Source organism: Lagopus muta, chromosome 3 (genome assembly GCF_023343835.1).
Source record: "Lagopus muta isolate bLagMut1 chromosome 3, bLagMut1 primary, whole genome shotgun sequence".
Classification (NCBI taxonomy): Eukaryota; Metazoa; Chordata; class Aves; order Galliformes; family Phasianidae; genus Lagopus; species Lagopus muta.
This window is the reverse complement of record NC_064435.1, coordinates 90,684,033-90,704,330: the sequence shown is the minus strand read 5'-3', so window position 1 is coordinate 90,704,330 and position 20,298 is coordinate 90,684,033. Positions and strand designations below refer to the sequence as shown.

Genomic DNA, 20,298 nt, shown 5'->3' with positions numbered 1-20,298 from the left:
TCATGGTGATTATTCAGTTTGAAATACTCTGTAGTGGACAGAGTAGTTCCAAAAGGTAATAGCAGTTCTGGAGCTGGCTGCACAGTCGGTGCTTGAAGGGGAAACTTCTCCCTGTAGTGTGAGCTCCAGTTCATCAAACGGCGGAGCAAAATGTTAATATGCTCATGAGACTTGGATTGGTGCTGTGTTTGTATGGCTTTTGAAGTTTCACATGCATTTCTGGTGATGTCTGCTTTGCAGTAGTGGCCCCAGTGCTGTTTTGTTTTGGTTTTTGTTTGTTTTCTAACTGATACATGCGTGTTTATGGAACTAACAGAAAGGAAGTCAGACTGTGCAGAAGGAGGTACCTGTTTTTTAAGACCAGTTTGTCACAAGACCGAGTATCCAAAATAGAAACTGCTTTGATGGTGCTGTTGCTAGGAAAATATTGCCCACGCAGACCATCCTTCATTGGACAAAATGGGAGTCAGAAGGCACCAAACTGGGACTGTGTGGTGGGTATGGCAGGACAGTCCAGCCAATACTGGCACTGTGCTCCATAGTCTAACTGGTGTGGGGCCTGGAGTTAACCTGTGTTACAAGAGGAAAACTGTCCTGTTGTCTGTCCTGACTCTGGAGATTTGAGCCTTCAGCTTAGCATCACAATGTAGTGGTCAGAATTGATGGTTTGTCCATGTTCCAGGAAATCCAGAAGGGTCACCACTTTCCTATCTTGAAAGACTGCGCACTACTTTACTTACTGAGCACTGTGTCTTGAAGTTTTTCTTCAAGGGGAATTCAATGTAGCCATCCCAAGGATTGCTGTTCTGACTGTAACTCACAGATGTGGCACCATGTCTCATCACAGGTAATGATGCAAACGAGGAAAGTGTCACTTTCAGCCTTATATTGGTTCAGTAGGTGTTGACAAACTTGCATACAGCCTTCTTTCTGTTCCTGTGTTGAACATTTGTGGGACCCAGTGCAAACTGTGCAGTATTCCAGCATTGTTACCATAGTTTCCAGCCTACTGAAGCTAATATTCAGTTCTGTACACAATTCTCTGGTTATAATCTGCCAATCTGTGTGGATGATCTGATTGTCACGCTTTGTTTTGTGGTGTGACAACTGTGCATGGCCATCCAGACCATGGCAGTCATTCATGTTGCTGTCACCACTGCCAAAACTCACCACCCACTGTGTTGCACCCACTGTTTGGTCTCCAGAAACATTCAGCAAACATCCATGAGTGTCAGTTGGTGCTGTTTTTCCACATGGAGGAATTCAGTGACACACCTTTGCTTCGTCTGCACCTCCACATCAGATGCTTGTTGTCAGACTGTCCTGCTGCCTTCTGTCACACAGCAACAAAATGTAATGGAATATTGGCAGAAAGGTAGAAAGTTCAACTTCAACTGCCATACCACCAACATCCACCTCTGGCATCATGTAATAAAACGAGGCATTACTTTCAGAGCAGCCTTGTAATTCAATTCCTTTATGTGACATCAAGTAGGAAGTCTGGTTATTTTCATAGTTACTTCCATAAAATGAATTAACTGATTAAAAAAGCTGTTACCAATTGAGCACATACAATTCATTAACTACTTATTTGCCTGTTCTGTATTGCCAGTTGTTTGAAGGCATATTTGTAAGAACAAAGTTTCTTTTACTTCCTATCTTCCCAGCACTGACCTGCAGTGTGATCTGGATCAATGTGATTTATGCAACAAGTTGTTGCATGTTAAGCATGCATGTGTTGGTGATGACATAAACCACTTCAACATGTGGGTGTCAGCGTCTGGGAGAGGTTGCTTCTGAAATAATTTTAGAAACTGATTTGGGTTATCACTGAACAGTGTGTTTCAGTGCAGTGCATAACAGGGTTAGTCTGTATTTATCCTCAGTTGCTGTCCAGGCCTTACCTTCGTATGTCTGATCAGTTAAAGCAGAAGTAGATTGCACTTTGCTTTTAATTTTTAGAGAATTCAGAAGGTGCAAAGGATGACTGTGAGTGAATGAAGCACACTGCATGTTCCCAATGTTTGTTTTATGGTGGAAGGCACCGCTTAAATTCTGGTCTAGTCTCCCAGTCAAAGTAGGTCTTGCTTGGCTTGCTAAGCCTTTGGGCAGTGTTGAATACCTACATGGACTGAGATTCCTGGGCCTTTCTGGAGAGGCACATCCCTCACAGTTGGAAAGTGTTCCAGCTGGAATCTCCTGTGCCTCTCCCTTGTGTCTAGTCTCCCCCCTTTTCCTACAAACCTCCTTGCCAGTCATCCAGCTCCTCACACTGAGCTGTGGCACAAGCTTATTGTCCTTGAGGTGAGATCTGCCTCCTGTCTTTGAACTTCATGAGGTTCTTGTCAATCAGTTTATCTGAAAAGCAGCCAACTTCTCCTCCTGGTTTGACGGTGCTTGCATACCTACACTGCTTAAAGCATTGGTTAGAATTAGGTTTTGATATGGACCAACTAATTTGTAGTAGACACTAAGCATTAACAAATGCCAGTTTTAAAAACACATCTTTCATTAGCTGAAGTGTTCTGTTTAGCTGGTAGCTCTTCAGTTTCTGCATATGTTGAAAGAGATTTCTTGAGTTCCCACCAAAATATTCCCTGCCTAAAGTTCTGGGGTTTTTTGGCGTATAAAAACAACCACTGGTTGTTAGCTTTTAGATCATTGGAACGTCCTTTTAGCTAGGATAAATTTATCCACCTCTCAAATGTTACTCATTTTATTTCACCTGAGCCAGGGCAATCCCAAAAATGAATACTGGCTTGGTGATCACTGGACTGAGAGCAGCCCTATGGGGAAGGTCTTGGGAGTGCTGAATGAAAAACTCAGCATGTGCTTGCAGCCCAGGAGGCCAATGGTATCTTGGGCTGCGTGACAAGGGGTGGCCAGCAGGACGGGGGCCATTTGTCCCCATCTGCTTGCCCTAATGAGGTCCTATGGGGAGCATCATGTTCAGGTCTGGGGCCCACAGCACAAGAAACGTGGAGGTGTTGGAATGCATTCTGAAGGATGATCAGAGAGCTGAAACATCTCCTATGGAGTCAGGTTGAGAAAACTGGATTTGTCCAGCCTGGAGGAGGCTCTGTGCAGACCTTATAGCAATCTACATGAAGGGCACTTACAAGAAAGCTGGGGAGGGACTCCTTATCAGGGCTTCTGGCCATAGGACAATGGGCAATAGCTTTAAGCTAAAAGAAAGAGGGCAGATTTAGATCAGATATTGTGAAGAAAATGTTTAATACAATCTTTACTCAGAGGGCGGTGAGGCACTGACACAGGCTGCCCAGAGAAGCTGTGGATACCCCAACCCTGGAAGTGCTAAAGGCTGGGGGTGGATGGGGCTGTGTGCAACCTGACATGGGGGGAAGCGTACCTCCCCACGGGAGGGGGCTGGAATATTTAGAAGGGTGGATGTGTAAACACAAGATACTCTGGGATTCTACCACCATAGAAATAACTCTATTCTGTGGAAGTACTATCACTGTTTTAGCTTAAAGTTGTTCATGCTCAGTGGACCTATTCATAAAAGCTTTGCAAAGGCGTTTTCATAGTAACATCAAGTAAATTAGCTATGGTGTATTTTCGGCAGGGGTGGATGAACGTTCCAATGCAGGAAATGTAAATAGCATCAAAACGGCACACACAGCTGCAGAAGTATCTCCACAGGTATTCTGAGAACACATAAAAAGGCAACAAAGAAGTGTGATGGAAATTTTAATGTCAGTAATATGAAATACACTTGTTACATTGAAAAAGTTTGTGACTAGGTAAGCTCATCACTGTATCGGACAGTTTTTTATCCGTATTTTTTTCCTCCCCTGAGACTAATGGTTTATTCCCAATTATAGGAAATAGTGTCCCATTCACACGAATAAACCTAGCTTTCTACTCCTTTCCTGGGACAATAATTCAAAGGAAAAGAAAAATGGAGATTCTATCACGAGGTGATGCAAGTGTATTTGTTTTCACTGATGGTTTTTGTGAGCAGAGACGCTGACTGTAAGCGATGACACGCTGCAGAGTCAGTGCAGAGCTGTTCTCCCCTTATCTTTCTCGCTCACATGCTTATTTCAGTGCTGTAAAGAAACAGTGAAAAAGTAGTGGTTAAACTATGCATGGACATGATTCAGCATAAAACAGGAAGATCTCTATGCACTTTAATACACTTTCAAGAGATTGCCTTCTATTTTTGTAAAAAATAATGACACAGCTTATCCACAGGAAAAGAGCAGAATGAACAGACACCTAAATTACTTCAGCATAATTAGAAACATTCCTGTCTTTTGCTGAGTAAGCAGTCTCTGCCAGTTTAAACAAGGAAAGCTTGCAAGAAGAGCAAGAAGGAAACACAAACACCTACCTCGTGATGTGTAATAAATATCGACAGCATCTGTGGGATCATTTCAACATACAGTGATGTGCAATCACACGGGGTACCCACGCATCCCATGATCACTGCTTGTATCTCCTAACAATACTTGCCACTTCAACCCTGCATCTCAGTGCCGCAAGGATGAATCACTGCTCTGGTCTGGGCAGAGGTGTTTATGAGGTGTGTTCTGAGCCACAAGAGGAGGCTGTAGCAGTTTTTAAAAGTAATGTACATAAACTGAGAGCAGAGAGAATCCCCAGCCTATCCTGTTAGTATAGTCGAGGGAGACGAGCAGCAGACAGGAGCACTTTAAGCCACACATACTTTCTTACAGATATGCAGCCTGTTTACATATTTAGTTTGCACAACCCCTTAGATTCGTGAGACCGCTGGAACAGAAGCAGCAGGCTGTAGTTCTGGCTCTTCTGAAGAAGTGGTAGCATTTTTTGGCTCTTGGCAAAAATAGATCCAGGGTAAGTTCAGATATTTAAAATAAATCCTCAGTATGTATTAAAACCAAAGCAAAGCAAGGTATGATAAAAAATAGAAACTATTCTGAACTAAGCAGCAACATTAAAAACAAAAACAAGAGAACTGAAGGGTTTTTTTACTCTCAATCCATCATCAGTGTTCTCTATTCCAGCCTCTGCCATTAGGTCAGCAACGTGCTTCTCAAGGTCACTGATGCGCTCACCCATTTCTTCCAGTAAAAAGTTAAAGAGAACTTTTACAAGTAAGAATTGTTATCATTGTACGTTTTTTTTCTCCTGTGAGAAAAATACAAAGCTTTCTTTCAGATGCTTCAGCCTTTTACTTAAGTTCAACACTAACAGTATGAATCTCACAGTTGTAGCACAAGACTGTATGACAACAAGGCAATCCTAATGTCTCTTGCAACACCGAAGCATTCAAGTTCTAATTTACAAACAGCTTCCCATCTGCCCACGAATGTACTGGACTATTTTGTGTGTAAAATACTGTCTCTGCTCAATGAACTATTTTAGTGATAGCGCTCGGTCAACATGCATAATCAGAAAGCAATCAGAATATAACTACTAATAAACATCAATTTTAGCATTAATTATCTCCGAGGAAGCAAATTCCTGAAAGTGGGGATGTGCACGTGTCAGAAAAGATGCAGAATGTGCCAATTCTGCAGATTCAGAAAGCAGAGAGAGCTCCTGTTCACCACACCTAGCAAGGACAGACGCTTAGAGCTCACTGTCATTTGCAGGCTCCCCTTCCCATGCTCACGGGCTGCAAAGAGTTGTTTCTGACCCACAGACAGGCACTTTTAAATGTGCCTTCAGAACAGTTCCACAAAATGCGTTGCTTACTTTACTTGAAACCTAGAACTGCTGTACAGAAACCAGTGGGATTCACAGTGCTGTTGGTAAAACCTTTTTTAGGCTTTCTTTATAAGTAAAGGAAAAAGATGAGCAGCGTTGGGAGCCACTCCAGCTGACTTTACATCATAGGTGTTTAAGAACGTCAGTCATTACATCTCCATTTGAAGATCAGGGAATAAAAGAAAAAAAAGCAGAAAAAAGAAGAAACACCTTGATTTAAGTAAGCAAAAAACCGCTTTGCATCTGTTGGCAGCGCACAGCAGGGAAAGCAAAACCAAACGTGCGGAGGAACCGCAGCTCCTGCAGTTACAGAGCTTCCATCACAGGAGCGATAACCTGGATCTACTTTTTTTTTTTTTTTTAAGGATATTTCTCAGCGTTATCCTTTCCGTCAGAGCTTGAAAATTCTCCTGCAGCCGATACAGCAGATTTTCCGCCTACGGAAACAACAGAATGCGACGATAGGGAGACCGCTGCTCACCCTCCCGACAGCGCCCGCCACCCTTTACCTCCCACCCGGCTGAGGGGAAAGCTCCAAGAGCGGCGAGCCGCGGAGCCCCCGAGCCCCGCCTGCGGCAGGGCGAAGCCCGAGCTCACCAGCTGCGAAAGGCGCTCCGCGCCCGGCGCCTCCCCGGCCGCCATCGGCGCTGCGTTCAGGTGGGTCGCGAGGCGGCGAAGGACGGAAGCCGCACCGTCTGGCGGGACGCCGAGTCCAGCCGGTGCTGCCGCGGGAGCGGCTCGGCCCGAGGACGGCAGTCGCCGCGATATCGAGCGGCTCCCCGCCGGAGCGCTGCCAATTCGAGACCGTGCGCTGCCCGTCGCGAGGCTGCCGTGCCGACGGACGGCGGCGCGGGAGGAGTTGGCACGGGCGCGCCGGTCGCGTGGGAAACATGGAGGCGGCTCGGCTGCTGTTTGCCTGCCGAATTGCTGGCGTCACTGCCGCGACTGAGAGCGGGACGGCCGTCCTTCCCTGGCGGCTGTCGGGCTGGGCTGTGCTGTCCGCGCTCAGAGCTGCACTGAGTGGCGATGGGAGGACGGCCGGCTGAGCGCTCAGGGGCAAGGCCGGGAGAGCTGCGTTCCGTGTCCAGTCACTGGTGGAGCACTGGAGGTACGGCTGGTGGTTCTGCACGTGGTTCTTGGCCCAGATCTTGAAAAGTACGGTGGAACTTACAGTCTCACAGGTGTTTGTATGCTCTCTAAGCAACTGCTGATTAAAGCATCATTTAATAAGCTACCTTTGGTTTGGTTATTAAGGTTTGATCTTCAAGGGCCTTAGAATTACACGGACTTAAGTGATAAACGAACAAAAATGTCTGCAGACCAACAAGGCTGAAGCTGTTTTGTTTGTTTTTCTTTTTTCTCTTGTAATTAGCTTTATAATGGAGTGGTACAAATACCTGCTCTTGTGTGAATGTACTGTGCCTGCATTTCTAAGCAGAGGACCAAAAGCATCAGCAGGAATTGCATCCTGCCAACATGTAGGCCATCCGCAGCTTTCAGCTTTGCAGCATCAAAAGCTCCTGGTACATCTGCTGCAAAGATCTCTGTAGTAACGCGGCATAACAGTGCCTGTGCAGTTACAAGAATTACTGTGAGGCAATAGCTTCCTTTAGTCTATTGCTTTGCAGATACAACAAGCATGTAGTATTGCTTTCATCCATAAGTTTATCTCCTGAGCTAATAACCTCAAGTGCTGGAAAGGTTATCTCTTGTCTGTCTACCACTTCGTATCTTTCTTCATAAACGTAATTGTTTTCCCTCTTTATTTTCTCCCACCTGATTTAGGAAGGGGTGAAAACCCATGTGGAGAGATGCTGGCATCAGAGCAGACCTTCCCACTGCTGCCTGCTTCTTGTAACCATGGCATCTCCTCTGTACATCCTCATATTCCCCCTCTTGCAGATTTTCCTACTTGTTTTCTTCCTGAAACAAGAAAAGGAAGAAAAATCAGTCTGAGTAATTTAGCAATGTGTGCCCCTTCCCTGGAAGCAAGCATTCAATGCCAGGCTTGGGAGATGGGGCTTTGGGCAATTTGATTTTGTGGGACATGTCCCTGCCAACAGCAGGAATTTGAAACTAGATGATCTTAAAGGTCCTTTCCAACCCAAACCATTCTACGATTCTGTGTTGATATGCTCTGCTTTTGTATATAGACACCAGTTGCATCCATGTAGCTTTTTCATTTTGAGGCAGAGATAATAATAAATAATTGCTGCTTCTTACCTGTTTATTAGTTGCTAACCTTCTTTCCTTTAGGAGTAGGTAGTAGAGCTGTATTAGTTCTGCATTATTTTTTTTACTCCTGATAACAGTCTTGCTAGTTTTCCTTCCTGCCCGAATACTTACAGAAGTTTCCCCCTCACGCAGTCATATTTTCTGCTTAAGGCAGTTGAAATGGTTCTGGCTCCTTGGATCCAGATATCTTGAATAAGGCCACAGTGTCCTATTTGTGGTGAAGAGATTGCAGGCATGAAGAAACAGCTGAAAATGTGGAGGAGCAACCAGTACACAACTAACCAGCTAGTGAGAACTGTGCCAAATCTCTGTAGAACAGCAGCTAAGCAGTGGCTAGGTAAGAGTCCAATTAGTTCTCCTTATTTGTGAGGTTGGTAGTGTCAGAACGAAAAAAATATGGTGTCAAGCCAGTATAGCAAAGGAAAAAGGGCAATTAAATTACAAAGCAGATTGAAAAATAAAGGAAATATTCACCATCCTTCCACCCCACGCCCTGTTCTAGTTTGGTTCTTCTATTACGTGTCGTCTATAACTAATTGAAATGGCTCTCGTAGTTCAAATATAAAGCTGTGTTAGGCTAATAGTACAAAGCTGGTTTTATGGAGTGGAAATGCCAGTATGTCAGGATGATGACACTGATGAGTTATTCTTTAAGGAACTCTCATCCAGATCATCAGTAACGATATGAAATAGGCCTGGCCCCAGTACAGGCAGGGCAGAAGCTGGCTTGGCCAGACAACTTCTAGAGCTTAGGTGGAAAAAGTGTATGGCTGCTGGAAGCAAGGTCAGGTGGCATGAAAGGACTACAGGGAGGCTGTTTGTCTTTAGAGGGGAAAGAATAGTGCGGCCAAAGGTCAGTTAGAGTTGAAGCTGGCCAATACTATGGCAGCCAATAAAAAGTTAATCTTTAAATACATTAACAACAAAAGGAAGACCAGAGAGAACGTTGGTTCTTTACGTGATGAGAACGGTCGTCTTACAAACAAGGACATAGACAAAGCAGAGACATTTAATGCCTTCTGTGCCTCTGTCTTCAACACTGATGACGGGCTCTGACCTCGAGATGGAGGACTGTGACTGTAGTAATGATGAACTCCCAGTCAACCGCGACCTTGTGCAGGATTTGCTGTTCCACTTGGGTTTATATGAAGCCCATGGAGCCCGATGGGATACATCCCAACATACTCTGAGAGCTTTGAGGGACCTCTTGATGATCTTTTAGTGATCTTAGGATGAGAAAGAAGACCCTGATAATTACAGGCCTGTCTGTCACACCTCAGTGCCTGGTAAAATAAGGGAGAAAATTATGCTAGAGTTACTGACAAACACCTGAAGGACAGTGAAGTTGTTGGTCACAGCCAGCATAGGTTCATGACAGGAAGGTCCTGTTTAACTGACTTAATTTGCTTTTATGACAAGATCACCCATCTGGTTGATGAAGAAAAGCCAGCTGATGTTATTTTGCATTTCAGTAGAGCTTTCAATGCTGTTTCCTACAGTGTATTTCTGGACAAAATGTCCAGCACACAGCTAGACAAAAACATAATGTGATGGATGAGCGGCTGGCTGATGGGTTGGGCCCAAAGGGTTGTAGTGAGTGGGGTTACATCAGGCTGGCAGCCAGTCACTAGTGGGCTTCCCCAGAGCTCGATTTTAGGGCCAGTCCTCTTCAATGTTTTCATAACTTGTATGTAAGACTGGAAGATGCTTTCAGCAAGTCTGTTGATGATACTAAACTGGGGGAACTGTTGATTCCATGGAGGGTAGAGAGACCTTGCAGAGATATCCAGACAAATCAGAGGGCTAGGCAATCACCAACCACATGAAGTTTAACAAGAACATGTGCCAGATTCTGCACCTGGAAGAAGCAGCCCTGGCTATTCATACAGACTGAGGGATGCAATGCTGCAGAACAGCCCTGCAGAAAAGGGCTTGGGCGTCTTGGTTGGAAGCAAGTTGACCAGCAGCCAAGAAGGCCAACCAGTTCCTGAGGTGCATCAAGCACAGCACTGCTAGCTGGTTAAGGGAAGTGACTGTCCTAGTTTACGCTGCACTGCACTCATGTGGCCTGATGTGAAGGTTTGGGTGTCATGGTACAAAAAGGACATGAAGGAGGGCTAAAAGATGCTGAAGAGTATGGAATAGAAAACTTTGTGAGCAGAAGTTAAACTCCTTTGTTTTGTTCAGCCCAGAGAAGAGAAGAATAAGAAAAGGCCACGTTGTGGCTGACATCTTCCTCATGAAGGGAGCAGAGGGGCAGGTGCTGATCTCTCTCTAGTGACCAGTGATAGAACCCAAGGGAATGGCACGAAACTGTGACAGAGGAAGTTCAGGATGGATTTGGGAAGGACATCCAGCTGTTGGAGCAGGTCCAGAGGAGGTACATGAAGATAATCAGAGGGCTTGAGCACCTCCCCTACCAGGACAGGCTGAGAGAGTTGGAGCTCTTCAGCCTGGAGAAGGCTCTGGGGACCTTACAGCAGCCTTCCAGAATCTGAAGGAGGACAACAGGAAAGCTGGGGAGGGACTTTTTATAAAGGCATGTAATGACTGGACAAGGGGAAATGGCTTTAAACTGGAAGAGAGCAGATTTAGAGCCTGGATTTAGAGGCTGGATGGGACTTGGAACAACCTGGTCTTGTGGGAGGTGTCCCTGCCTGTACCAGAAGGGTTGAAACAAGATGATCTTGAAGGTCCTCTTCACCCCAAACCATTCTGTGATTCTAAAATTCTATGTGTCTGTGATATCAAGAGAACATTCTTCACTGAGAGTGGTTAGGCACTGGAACAGGCTCCCCTGGACAGTGGCCGTATCACCGAGCCTGCTGGAGTCCAAGAAGTATCTAAGCAATGCTCTCAGGCAAATGGTCCGATTTCTGGGTGCTCCGTTGTGGAGGCAGGAGCTGGACTCAGTGATTCTTACTGGTCCTTCCTAACTCTGGCTATCCTATGATTCTATGAAAGTGTTTGCAAAGCTAAAAAAATAGCTATGGAAAAGTTAGAAAAGTTCCAAAGTTCAGAAAACCAAAGAAGAAATGTAAGACAAAAAATTTTTGCTTAGCAGTGATTATATTTAAAATAGCACTCTGCTTTTCCTTGCTATCCACTGTTCTCTTCCTCGTTAGAGGCCTTAGTTTTTCAGCTTTAACTGCTACATACATTTTCTGTAATCGCGTGGGGACATCCCCCCGCACACCTGAGGTCACAGATAAAGAATGCCTACTCACAAACACATTGGAGTTAACGAGTTTATTCCCGAATTTCGGATGACATAGCAATATTTGCCTAACGCAGAAGACAAAACCATTTCAGTACTCAGATTTTAAAATGAATGGACAGAACGACAGACGAGTTAGAAGACGTGCAGCATCCGTTGCTGCAGCGATCACCTGTGAAGCAACCCCCCAAAAAATCCCACCGCAACCAAGAACCCACCACCAAAAACCAGCCCCAACTGGGAACAAGCGGCTTCGCTGTCGAACGCGGCTGAACGCGGCCGGTTGGTTCCTGCGGCCGGTTGGTTCCTGCGTCCCGTCGCGCAGGCTGCAGGTATTTTTACACTGCGGAGCAGCAGCAATTGCTGAAGTCACCGCTGCGCAACCTTCGGCGTTCCTCTGAAAGAAAAAAGCGGCGGTGAGAGCGAGATCCGGTTAGCTCCCTCCGCCGCCGGGGTGGGTCGGCGGCCGGGGCGGGGCGGCCTCGCTGTTCATCGGTGGAACGCGGCCGTGGAGCGCGGCGTCACGGCGGGCGGCCCCGCGTTCCCGTAGCTCCGCGGCGGAGCGGAATGGCGGGATGGCGGCGGCCGGCGCGTGGGCGACAGGTCGGGGCGCGCGCGTGCGAGGGGAGGAGAGGCGGGGGCGGGTGGTGCCGCGCGGGGATCCCGCCCCACGGCCCGCTGGGGGGCCGCGAGCGCCCGCGGGGAGCCGCTGCTCTTTTCCCGCTCTCTCGTCCGCTTTCGTTCCCTCGGCTTTCCCGCCTCCCCGCCCCTTCTCTTCCCTCTTGGCGCTCTGTTCCCGCCCCGCCCCGCCCCATGCCCTCCCCTCCCCTCGCGGCCGCTGACCGTCCCGCCTGCCCGCAGGTCGCGGCCGGCTGAGGCGGGGCGCGGCCGCGGCGCCCGCCTGAAGCTCGGCGGAGGAGGCGCGGCGCTCCCCCGTTCCCGCCGCCGCCCGGCATGGAGGCGGCCGGCCTGGAGTGGCTGCTGGGCCCGATGCGGCAGCTGGCGTCGTGGGGCGCGGCGGCGGCCATGGTGTTCGGCGGCGTGGTGCCCTACGTGCCCCAGTACCGCGACATCAGGCGGACGCAGAACGCCGAGGGCTTCTCCACCTACGTGTGCTTAGTGCTGCTGGTCGCCAACATCCTGCGGATACTGTTCTGGTGAGCGGCTCCTCCCTGCTGCCGGCCTCCGGGCTCTTAGTTAGGAGGCTGGGGAAGTAACGGCCTTGACGCGCTTCTTCCCCTCTCTCGAGGAGCTCGGCGCGCCCCGTCCCGTGTGTGGCTGCTCGGGCTGAAGGAACTGCTGCCCTTCGTGGAGCTGCCGGGCGGTGCTCTGGTGTCCCCAACGGGGCTCTCTCACACGCTGGTAAATAGGCGTGTTTGCAGCCAGGGCTCCTTTTCCTTGCTGTGGTTTGTGTTTCCCTTGCCCTCGAAGTGTTCTTTGAGCGAAGGCCCCGGTTCTGCGCGCATACTTCAGCATCCAGGTGGTGTTAAAACCACTGGAATGCTTGCCAGACGTTTGAGCATTATTCCGAGATGCCAGCTGGCTTCAAAGAGCTTCGCTTCCAGAGCTCCATGCACAGCTGCAGCTGCAGATCCATATTTTTGATAAGCAGGTAAATGGTGGGGGATATTTTCACAGTTGTGTTCAGCGTACTCCCCAACATCTAAGGGCAGGTTTGTTTCCATGTTTAGGGTCTGTGCTGCTGAACGAAGACAACTTTGTTAGAGCATGACTTCTGTGGGTAAACTTCGCTTACTTGCGATATTCCTCATTACTCCTAGTATTGAGGAATGATACGTAGATCATTATATATACCTAAATATGTGGGTATATATCATTACCTCTAGTAGGGGAATGATACGACAGTGGGAATGTGTTTCAGAACCCAAAGATGGAAAAGTCTTGGAAGTGGCTGCAAAGAGAACAGTTATTCTAAGAACGCTTTGATCGTAATGTGCTGCTCTGTAGAATGTAATGAACTGACAGGCAACAGGCTGCTTCCTACCGCTGGGTTTATCTCTTTTTAAAGCTTCTCAGACTTCTGAAGTGTATGTGTCTTCCTGGAGTAATCTTCAGCAAAATGCAGCATGTAAGCACTGTGCTGGAGCAGGAAACGCTGGGGACCCTCTCCCGAGACTACAACTAGCAGTTGAACTGAGGAAACATTGCAGTGTCTGAGCTAGTTGTTAACATTAGAGCTGTGTTATCTTGAGAAAGAGAGCATTTGTAAGAGAAATGTGTAGGACAGGAGCTGGAGAAAGCAGCACAGGGCAAAAAGAAGGTAGAGGAGGTGGCAGGAGTGGGGAAAATGAGTTTCTGGTTCTGATTTGCACCTGAGTGGAGTTGCTGGCAGTTTCTAGGTAACCCAGGAGAGTGAATCTGTTAAATGAGACTTGAGTGTACTTGAGAGAACTGAAAAAACTTATTTTCACTTGGTTATAGGTACATGGGTACATCTCTTACATAGGTAAGAGATAGGCAAAAGAATGAGTACTATAGATGATGGAAAAAGTTACGTTTTATATCAGCCTTATACATTTCAAAAGAAGAATGTGGTTATATTGACTAATTAAAAAAAAAATCATCCTGTGTGTATCTAAGCCACCTAATAATATCCTTGACACATACTGGGTCTGTGTGAGCTCTGGTCGTATCAGAGCTTGTTGTTGATGCTGAGTGGCTCCGTGCAGCACATGCACAGACAGGAGCAGGAGTCTTGTTTGACTGTGTGGCAATGTAAGGGGTGCTGCTGGCTTGTGGTGCAGCCACTTCCACGACAGGCATGAGCTTGCAGAAACCACTCTGTGCCCTTCTGATTTTTTTGTTGGAAGAAAGGGATTTGCGTAATGACAATTCAACATTCACTAAGAGAATATTTAGCTTCTCTGTAAAGACTAGGTATCCCTATTGGTCCACAGCAATTGACAGTAAGATGAATAAGGTAGCAGAACAAAAGCCTCTAATTTATGTGGGCGTGTTTGAAATGTGCTGACAAAGCTGCTTGGCAGTGCAGTTTTTGTGTTGTCTGATGTCATCTACAGCTGATGGCATGTACCTTATTGGATGTGTAGCACTCTAGATAATTTGATGTAAGCAATGTACCTAATAGTCATTGGAGGGAAGCAAGAACTTTTGAATTGTTCCATAAATTGAAACCTAAACACCTGTTGTGCTGGAACAGAGCTGTTCCTACAACTTGTTTTGTTTTGCATTGTAAACTTTCCCCTGTCTGACCAGTAACTTGCTATGGCAAGTCTTCCTTTATCAGACCAGTCCAGATCTCCATCTAGATCTCAATTTTGAAATCTTTATTGATATTTGTCTGTTTTTTCAGTTGATTTTTAGCTTCTCTTTGTTGCTCTTGGTTGTTATGGATATGGTTTGTGCCATCACAACTTCCTCTCCACCCTGAAGTACTTAAGGTGTAGGCCTTGAAAACTTTCCAGTTCTAGTAGTGTTGCTTTGCAGGTCGTGGTTATTGCCTTTAATGGCAGTTTACATATGTATTTAACTTCAGGAACGTTTCTGTCAGTCAGTGATCATTTCTGGTGTTCCTTCCAGGTTTTTCCTCAATTTGATATTTTTTCTGGTTGCATTGGAGGGTCAGTCAGGCGTTGCATGTTTCAGACACAAGCAGTGCAAAGAGGCAGACAGCTCCTGCCTTTTAGACAGTGTTTCTTTGTGTTTTCACTCTCAAGTAGCGCTGATCTGTCTGTATCTCTGAGGCACAACAGGTGTCCAGGCATCCAGTCGCACCCTATGGCTCTACTCTGCTCTGTTCACCTCACCTGTGGGGCAATTCCCTCTTTTCCTATTTGTGAACAGGCAGGTTCCACATGTACTTAAAACTGTACTTAACTTTCTTCTTTGATTATCTGCTGTGTGGTGGATGGAATTACTTTTCCTCTCTGAGAAGAGATGTTTAGACAAACAGTTGCAGCTACTGCAGTGCAGTAGTAGTGCTGTGATGGTACCCAGTGAACAAGGGACTGCCAAGAGCCAGGATAACAGCCTTGTGGCCAGTTATCTCCTCTGAGCATTTTTCCTTCTCTGATTGTATTATTCACAATTGTAAGCCATGTTTGAAGATAGAAAACGCCGATGCACTGCTGCTTCTCTTTCACATCTAAACCTTTAGTTTTGGGCTGTGTTCAAGGAACTTATATTTGCTGGTGATGACAGTGACATGCTGTCTACTGAACCACTTTTTGTGCTTCTGTATTTCACAGTAGCTCAAAGCTTTCTTTTGGAAGAGATTTTTGCTTTTGCTTTCGCATGTTTGGCCTGATTCTCTTCCAACCATGAGTTTAATGCCATCACTTTGTGGAACAGCAGTGGAAGGAGACTGAGCTGCAAGATGTACACATGGCTTTCATTTAGAAGAAAGAACGGATGTTTAAGCTTACTAACTTTAGGTCTAATGTGTTGACTGTATACTAAGTTTTTGGTCCCTTTAAAGAGGATTAAAAAAAAATAAATATGAAAAATAGATGTGCCTACAGCACAACACAGTGGGGTCTCCATTTGCTAATGTGGTTAGTAGATTTTTGTGTCTGATTAGGCATTGTGATTTAGCTATGTTTTTCATGGTAATTATGTTAGGATTTTATGGGTTGCTAGTGTAGCTGCTGGTTGTAATGATCAGTATCAGCTGCACCTTTACTCTAGTCTTTTGCCTTTGTCGGTGCTGCTTTACCTATCTGTCTTCTCTGGATCCCATTGATAGTCATTTCTGACTTTTTGCTCTGGGCTGCTTGGCCTAGAGAAGGTCTGCACTGTGGGTTAAAGGAGCAGCACAGAACACCTTTGTAGTGCTAGTACGTAGGAAAGTGCATGACAAGCTCCAAAAAGTCTGTAATTTCTTTCTGCATTTTTGATACAAACAATTACCATTCTTGTTTAGCAGATGTCTTACTGTGTTTGCTAGAGTTAGCTCTGACTTCTTGCTCACGATCAGTTGTTAAAATACACGAGGGGTGTCTAAGGCCTTACTGGTGTGGAAGTGGGAGGTGGTTAGCGATCTGGTGAAGCTGTTCTGTGCTGCTGGGTTTGAAGAGCACTGCAGCACCGAATTTGTGGTGACAAAGATAAACCTGCCTTCTTGGTTGCAGTCTGCTGGCTGCTCGCTTTGAATTGCTGCGACCAAAGGCAGGTGTGAGGAGGTGCTGCATGATCAGTTGAGGGTGGTGGGTGCAGAAGAGCTTTGAGTTCTCTCTCTGCGCTCCCATTCTCCTCTTCTTTTTCTAAAACAGCTTATAATGAGATGTTGTGCCTTCTTTGAGTATTAAAATCAAAATAAATAGCTGAAAGAAGGGGAACTACAGGTTTCTTAGAAGTCAGCAGAAGGCATTCTTAGTTGTATCTTGAGTAAGTTCAGCCAAAAGTAATTATACTTCCCACTATTTCCACAGGGTTTTGGACTTTATTCAATTGTGCATTCCATAACATGCTTCATATAGTAAATACAATATGATCGGTATATTTTTTTCAGTTAAATTATATTCTTCCAAAAGGTTTTGAGATTCAATTCTGGGGGTCGGTGGCCTAAACTTTGTGCAGTAACATCAGGGAAACCTAAACAACAGAAAGTAACACAAAGCCTTCCAGTTTTAGAGCTGTTATCACAGAATTATTGCCTTAAGGCAAACTTTGGAAGTAAGTTCTAACGGTCAGGAAAAGATGAAAACTATGGAGTTTGTAATTTCATGGCAGAAGTTGCTTGCTACCTGTTGTTCCACCAGTTCATGTGGAGGGGAAAGCTGGTTCTGATAGCTAATTCAGATGTGTCAAAATTGGGAACTCTCTGTACTGGAGTCTGTGAAACAAGCCTCCTGTTCCTAACAGAGGTTTACTGTGACAAGTATGTGATGGAGGTGATTTATAGGAAGGTGTTGGACTGGGAGATGCATGTCAAAACTCACCCAGCCATGTTTATTTTGCTGTAACACCTGCAGTGCTACTTGTGGGTCAAGGCCTGATGTCATGAGTTGCTTTGTCTTTAAATGTTGGTCCACTTGTATCTGTAAGACCTGGGGTAGAAAGGAGGCACTCCTAAGACCTTTATGACTAAAATGAATAGTTAGATTTTCCATATGGGAAGGGAGAGATGATGCTGTAAACCCAGTTTTAAGAGTGACTGCAGCTTTGAGAGATTGCATTACCCGTGCTTCGCTATGTACCAGTGCCTACTAGAAGAGTCTTGCTCAGATATTGAGAGCGATTTCCTGTTTTTTATAAGTGCCAGACTGCAAGATATAAAATTCACCACTCTTTTGTACAGAATGTAAAGGTAAAATAGGATTTTGTATGACCAAGTGAGAAGCTTGTTTGCATAAAGTCATGGAAGTTTACATGTCAAGCAGAAACTCGTATCAAGAAATCTGAATGTAAACTAGTTCATTTCTTGAGCTCGTTGCTGATTAAATTCTGCCATTGCATTGGCTGTTTTTTAAAGTCAACTGTGGATTGTTTCCTGTGGCCCTTGTGTTGGTATGCAGTGTTCTGTGTACTTTCCATCTTGCTTGGAGTTTTTTAACTTCCCAAAGATCTGAGAAAGCTGATTCAGAGAGGTGAAAGCCTGTATTAACTTCTATTGCTTGGTGATTTCTGCTGTCACAGTAAGTGGAATTGTCTTTGTGAGGTGAGGCAGAACTACATTGGGCAAGACACATCTTAGGGAAGAACACAACACGTTTGTTCTAGCTTGGGCTGCTTTTGCACAATTGACACTTACTGTTTTGCACATGCTCAGAACTGGAGCAGCAGGATTAAGGTGTACTGATGGAGTTAGGTGTTTTCCCAGTGACTAGTTAGGCTCCACTTCAGTGTTTCTTTTATCTTCATTGCCTGACCTTGCGTTAAGTGTATTTTAGACTGCTGGAATACTGATAAAATGTAAGATCCTTCCCCCTCTTTATTTTGCATGTTTAACTAGTACAGGAGAAAAAAAGACTTCTTTAGTTTTTTTGCAGTATTTTATTTTACTGTGGAAAGTTCTCTCTCCTCATAGTCTGATACTGAAAGTCTAAATCTTTTGAATACTGTGGATGTCACAGTTGCTTCCTTTGTCACCTAACTTTGCAGCAGCTTTTAGTGCTCCTAGATCAAGGCAGCTTGAAGAGTCTTGCTTGGGCAGGTCCTTATATCATTTTGAGTAGAGCAAGCAGCCTGAAGTAGTGTTTCATAGAATGACTTAGATCAGAAGGGACTTTAAAGATATCTAGTTCCGCCCCCTGATGTGAGCAGGGTCCCATGCAACTTGGCCTGGAATGCCTCCAGAGATGAGGCATCCACAACCACTCTGGACAACCTGTTCCAGCACCTCACCACCTTCTGAGTAATGTATTTCTTCCAAACATCTAACCTAAATCTACCCTCTTATAGTTTAAAACCATTTCCTTTTGTTCTGTCAGTATCAAACCGTGTAAAAGTCAGTCTCCCTCCTGCTTGTAAACTCCCTCCAAGTACTGCAAGGCTGGGGTGAGATCTCCCTGGAGCCTACTCTTTTCCAAGCTAAACAAGCCCATTTCCCTCAACCTCTCATGATAGATAAGGTGCTCCAGACCTTTGATTATGGTCCTCTTCTAGACCTATTCCAGCAGCTCCACATCCCTCCTGTTCTGGGGGCCCCAGGCTCGCACACAGTACTCCAGATGGGGCCTTACAAAGGCAAAGCAGAGGGGAATAATCACTTCCCTCACACTGCTGGTCACCCTTCTTTTAACACAACACAGGATACTACTGGTCATCTGAGCTGCAGGAGCACTGCTGGCTCATTGAGCCTGCTACAGGCTGCCCAACTGGGATGAAGAGGTGGAACAAGGCACTTTATAGACAGATAGGTGAAGTCTCGAGGTCTCTCCCCCTTGTTCTCATGGGAGACTTCAACTTCCCAGACATCTGCTGCATTTATAATACAGCAGAAAGAGAACAGTTTTGGAGGTTCCTGGAGTGTGGGAGGTAACTTCCTGACACAGCTGGTGAAGGAGCCAACAAGGGGAAGCAAGACCCTGGACTTGCTGTTTGTTAACAGAGAAGGTCTTGTGGGGGGTGTAAAGCTTGGAGGCTGTCTGGAGCGTAGTGATCATGAGATGCTGGATCTCTCAGTCCTTGTTGAATCATGGAGGGGAGTCAGCAGAGCTGGGCAGACTTCAGCCTCTGTAGGACCATGGATGAATGGGTCCCTTGGGAGGTAAGTTTTGGAGGGCATGGGAGCCTAGGAAGGCAGGGAATACTTTAAGGAAGTTGTTTTAAAGGTGCAGGAACTGACCATCCCCAAGTCATGGAAGACGAGCCGATGGGCAGGGAGGCCGAACTGGCTGAACAGAGACCTTTGGCTGGAACTCAGGAACAGAAGGCAAGTTTATGGTCTCTGGAAGAGTGGGCAAGTGACTTATGGCAACTGCAATTGTGTAATGAAGCTGTGCAGGGGGAAAATTAGAAAAGCCAAAGCCCAGGTAGGACTGATCTTGTCCACTAAGGTAAGGGACAACAATAAACAGCAACAGCAGGGCTAGGGAGAATCTCTGTCCCTTTTTGGATGCCAGGGGCAACTTGGTGACCAAGGATCAGGATAAAGCAGAGGTGCTTAATGCCTTCTTTGCCTCAGTCTTTAATAGAAGACTAGTTACTGCCTGGGTGCACGGCCCCCTGTGCTGGTAGATAGGGGTGGGGAACAGAGTAGGCCCTGCATAATCCATGATGAGATCATTTTGGACCTGCTCTGAAAGCTGGATGGGGCCGGATGGATTGCACCCTAGAGTGCTGAGGGAGTTGGCAGACGTGGTTGCCAAGCCACTCTTCATCACCCTTCAGCAGTCCTGGCTAACCGGGGATGTCCTGGGGACTGGAGACTGGCAAATGTGTCCCCCGTCTTCAAAAAGGCCAGAAAGATGATCCTGGAAGCTACAGACCTGTCAGTCTCACCTCGGTGCCAGGAATGGATAATCTTGGGAGCCATAATGGACCAGTTAAAGGTTAACCAGGGGATCAAGCCCAGTCAGCATGGGTTTACAAATGGTAGATCCTGTTTGACAAACCTGATCTCATTCTATGACAAGGTGACCTGCTTAGTGGATGACAGTAAAAGGCTGTTGAAGTGGTTGTTCTTCCTGGACTTCTGCCTGCCC

The 20,298-nt window shown here is 46.1% G+C and overlaps 2 protein-coding genes across 3 annotated transcripts in view; one reads left to right on the top strand and one right to left on the bottom strand.

Annotated features, from left to right (window-relative positions):
• Positions 1 to 3,694: 3,694 nt before the first annotated feature.
• HSBP1L1 (heat shock factor binding protein 1 like 1) lies at positions 3,695 to 6,601 on the bottom strand. Its single transcript, XM_048939099.1, has 4 exons — positions 6,316 to 6,601; positions 6,089 to 6,155; positions 4,981 to 5,075; positions 3,695 to 4,073 (listed from the first exon to the last, which is right to left on the bottom strand). Exons 1-4 carry the CDS (start codon positions 6,358 to 6,360, stop codon positions 4,068 to 4,070), a joined length of 213 nt encoding a protein of 70 aa, XP_048795056.1. The 5' UTR covers positions 6,361 to 6,601; the 3' UTR covers positions 3,695 to 4,067.
• A 5,420-nt stretch (positions 6,602 to 12,021) lies between these two features.
• SLC66A2 (solute carrier family 66 member 2) overlaps positions 12,022 to 20,298 on the top strand; it is a 58,640-nt gene continuing 50,363 nt past the window's right edge. The window contains exon 1 of one of the 2 annotated variants that reach the window (XM_048939096.1): positions 12,022 to 12,327. In XM_048939096.1, coding sequence (XP_048795053.1) covers positions 12,125 to 12,327 — 203 coding nt within the window. In that variant the 5' untranslated portion in view covers positions 12,022 to 12,124. The remainder of the gene's footprint in view (positions 12,328 to 20,298) is intronic. The other variant, XM_048939095.1, reaches the window with a different exon arrangement.

Coding starts and splice junctions, on each gene's coding strand:
- HSBP1L1 (XM_048939099.1), bottom strand. CDS start 6,360: ATGGCGGCCGGGGAGGCGCCGGGCGCGGAGCGCCTTTCGCAGCTG. Junction 6,156..6,315: donor CGGAGCGCCTTTCGCAGCTG/GTGAGCTCGGGC, acceptor TTGTTTCCGTAG/GCGGAAAATCTGCTGTATCG. Junction 5,076..6,088: donor GGAAAGGATAACGCTGAGAA/ATATCCTTAAAA, acceptor TTAACTTTTTAC/TGGAAGAAATGGGTGAGCGC.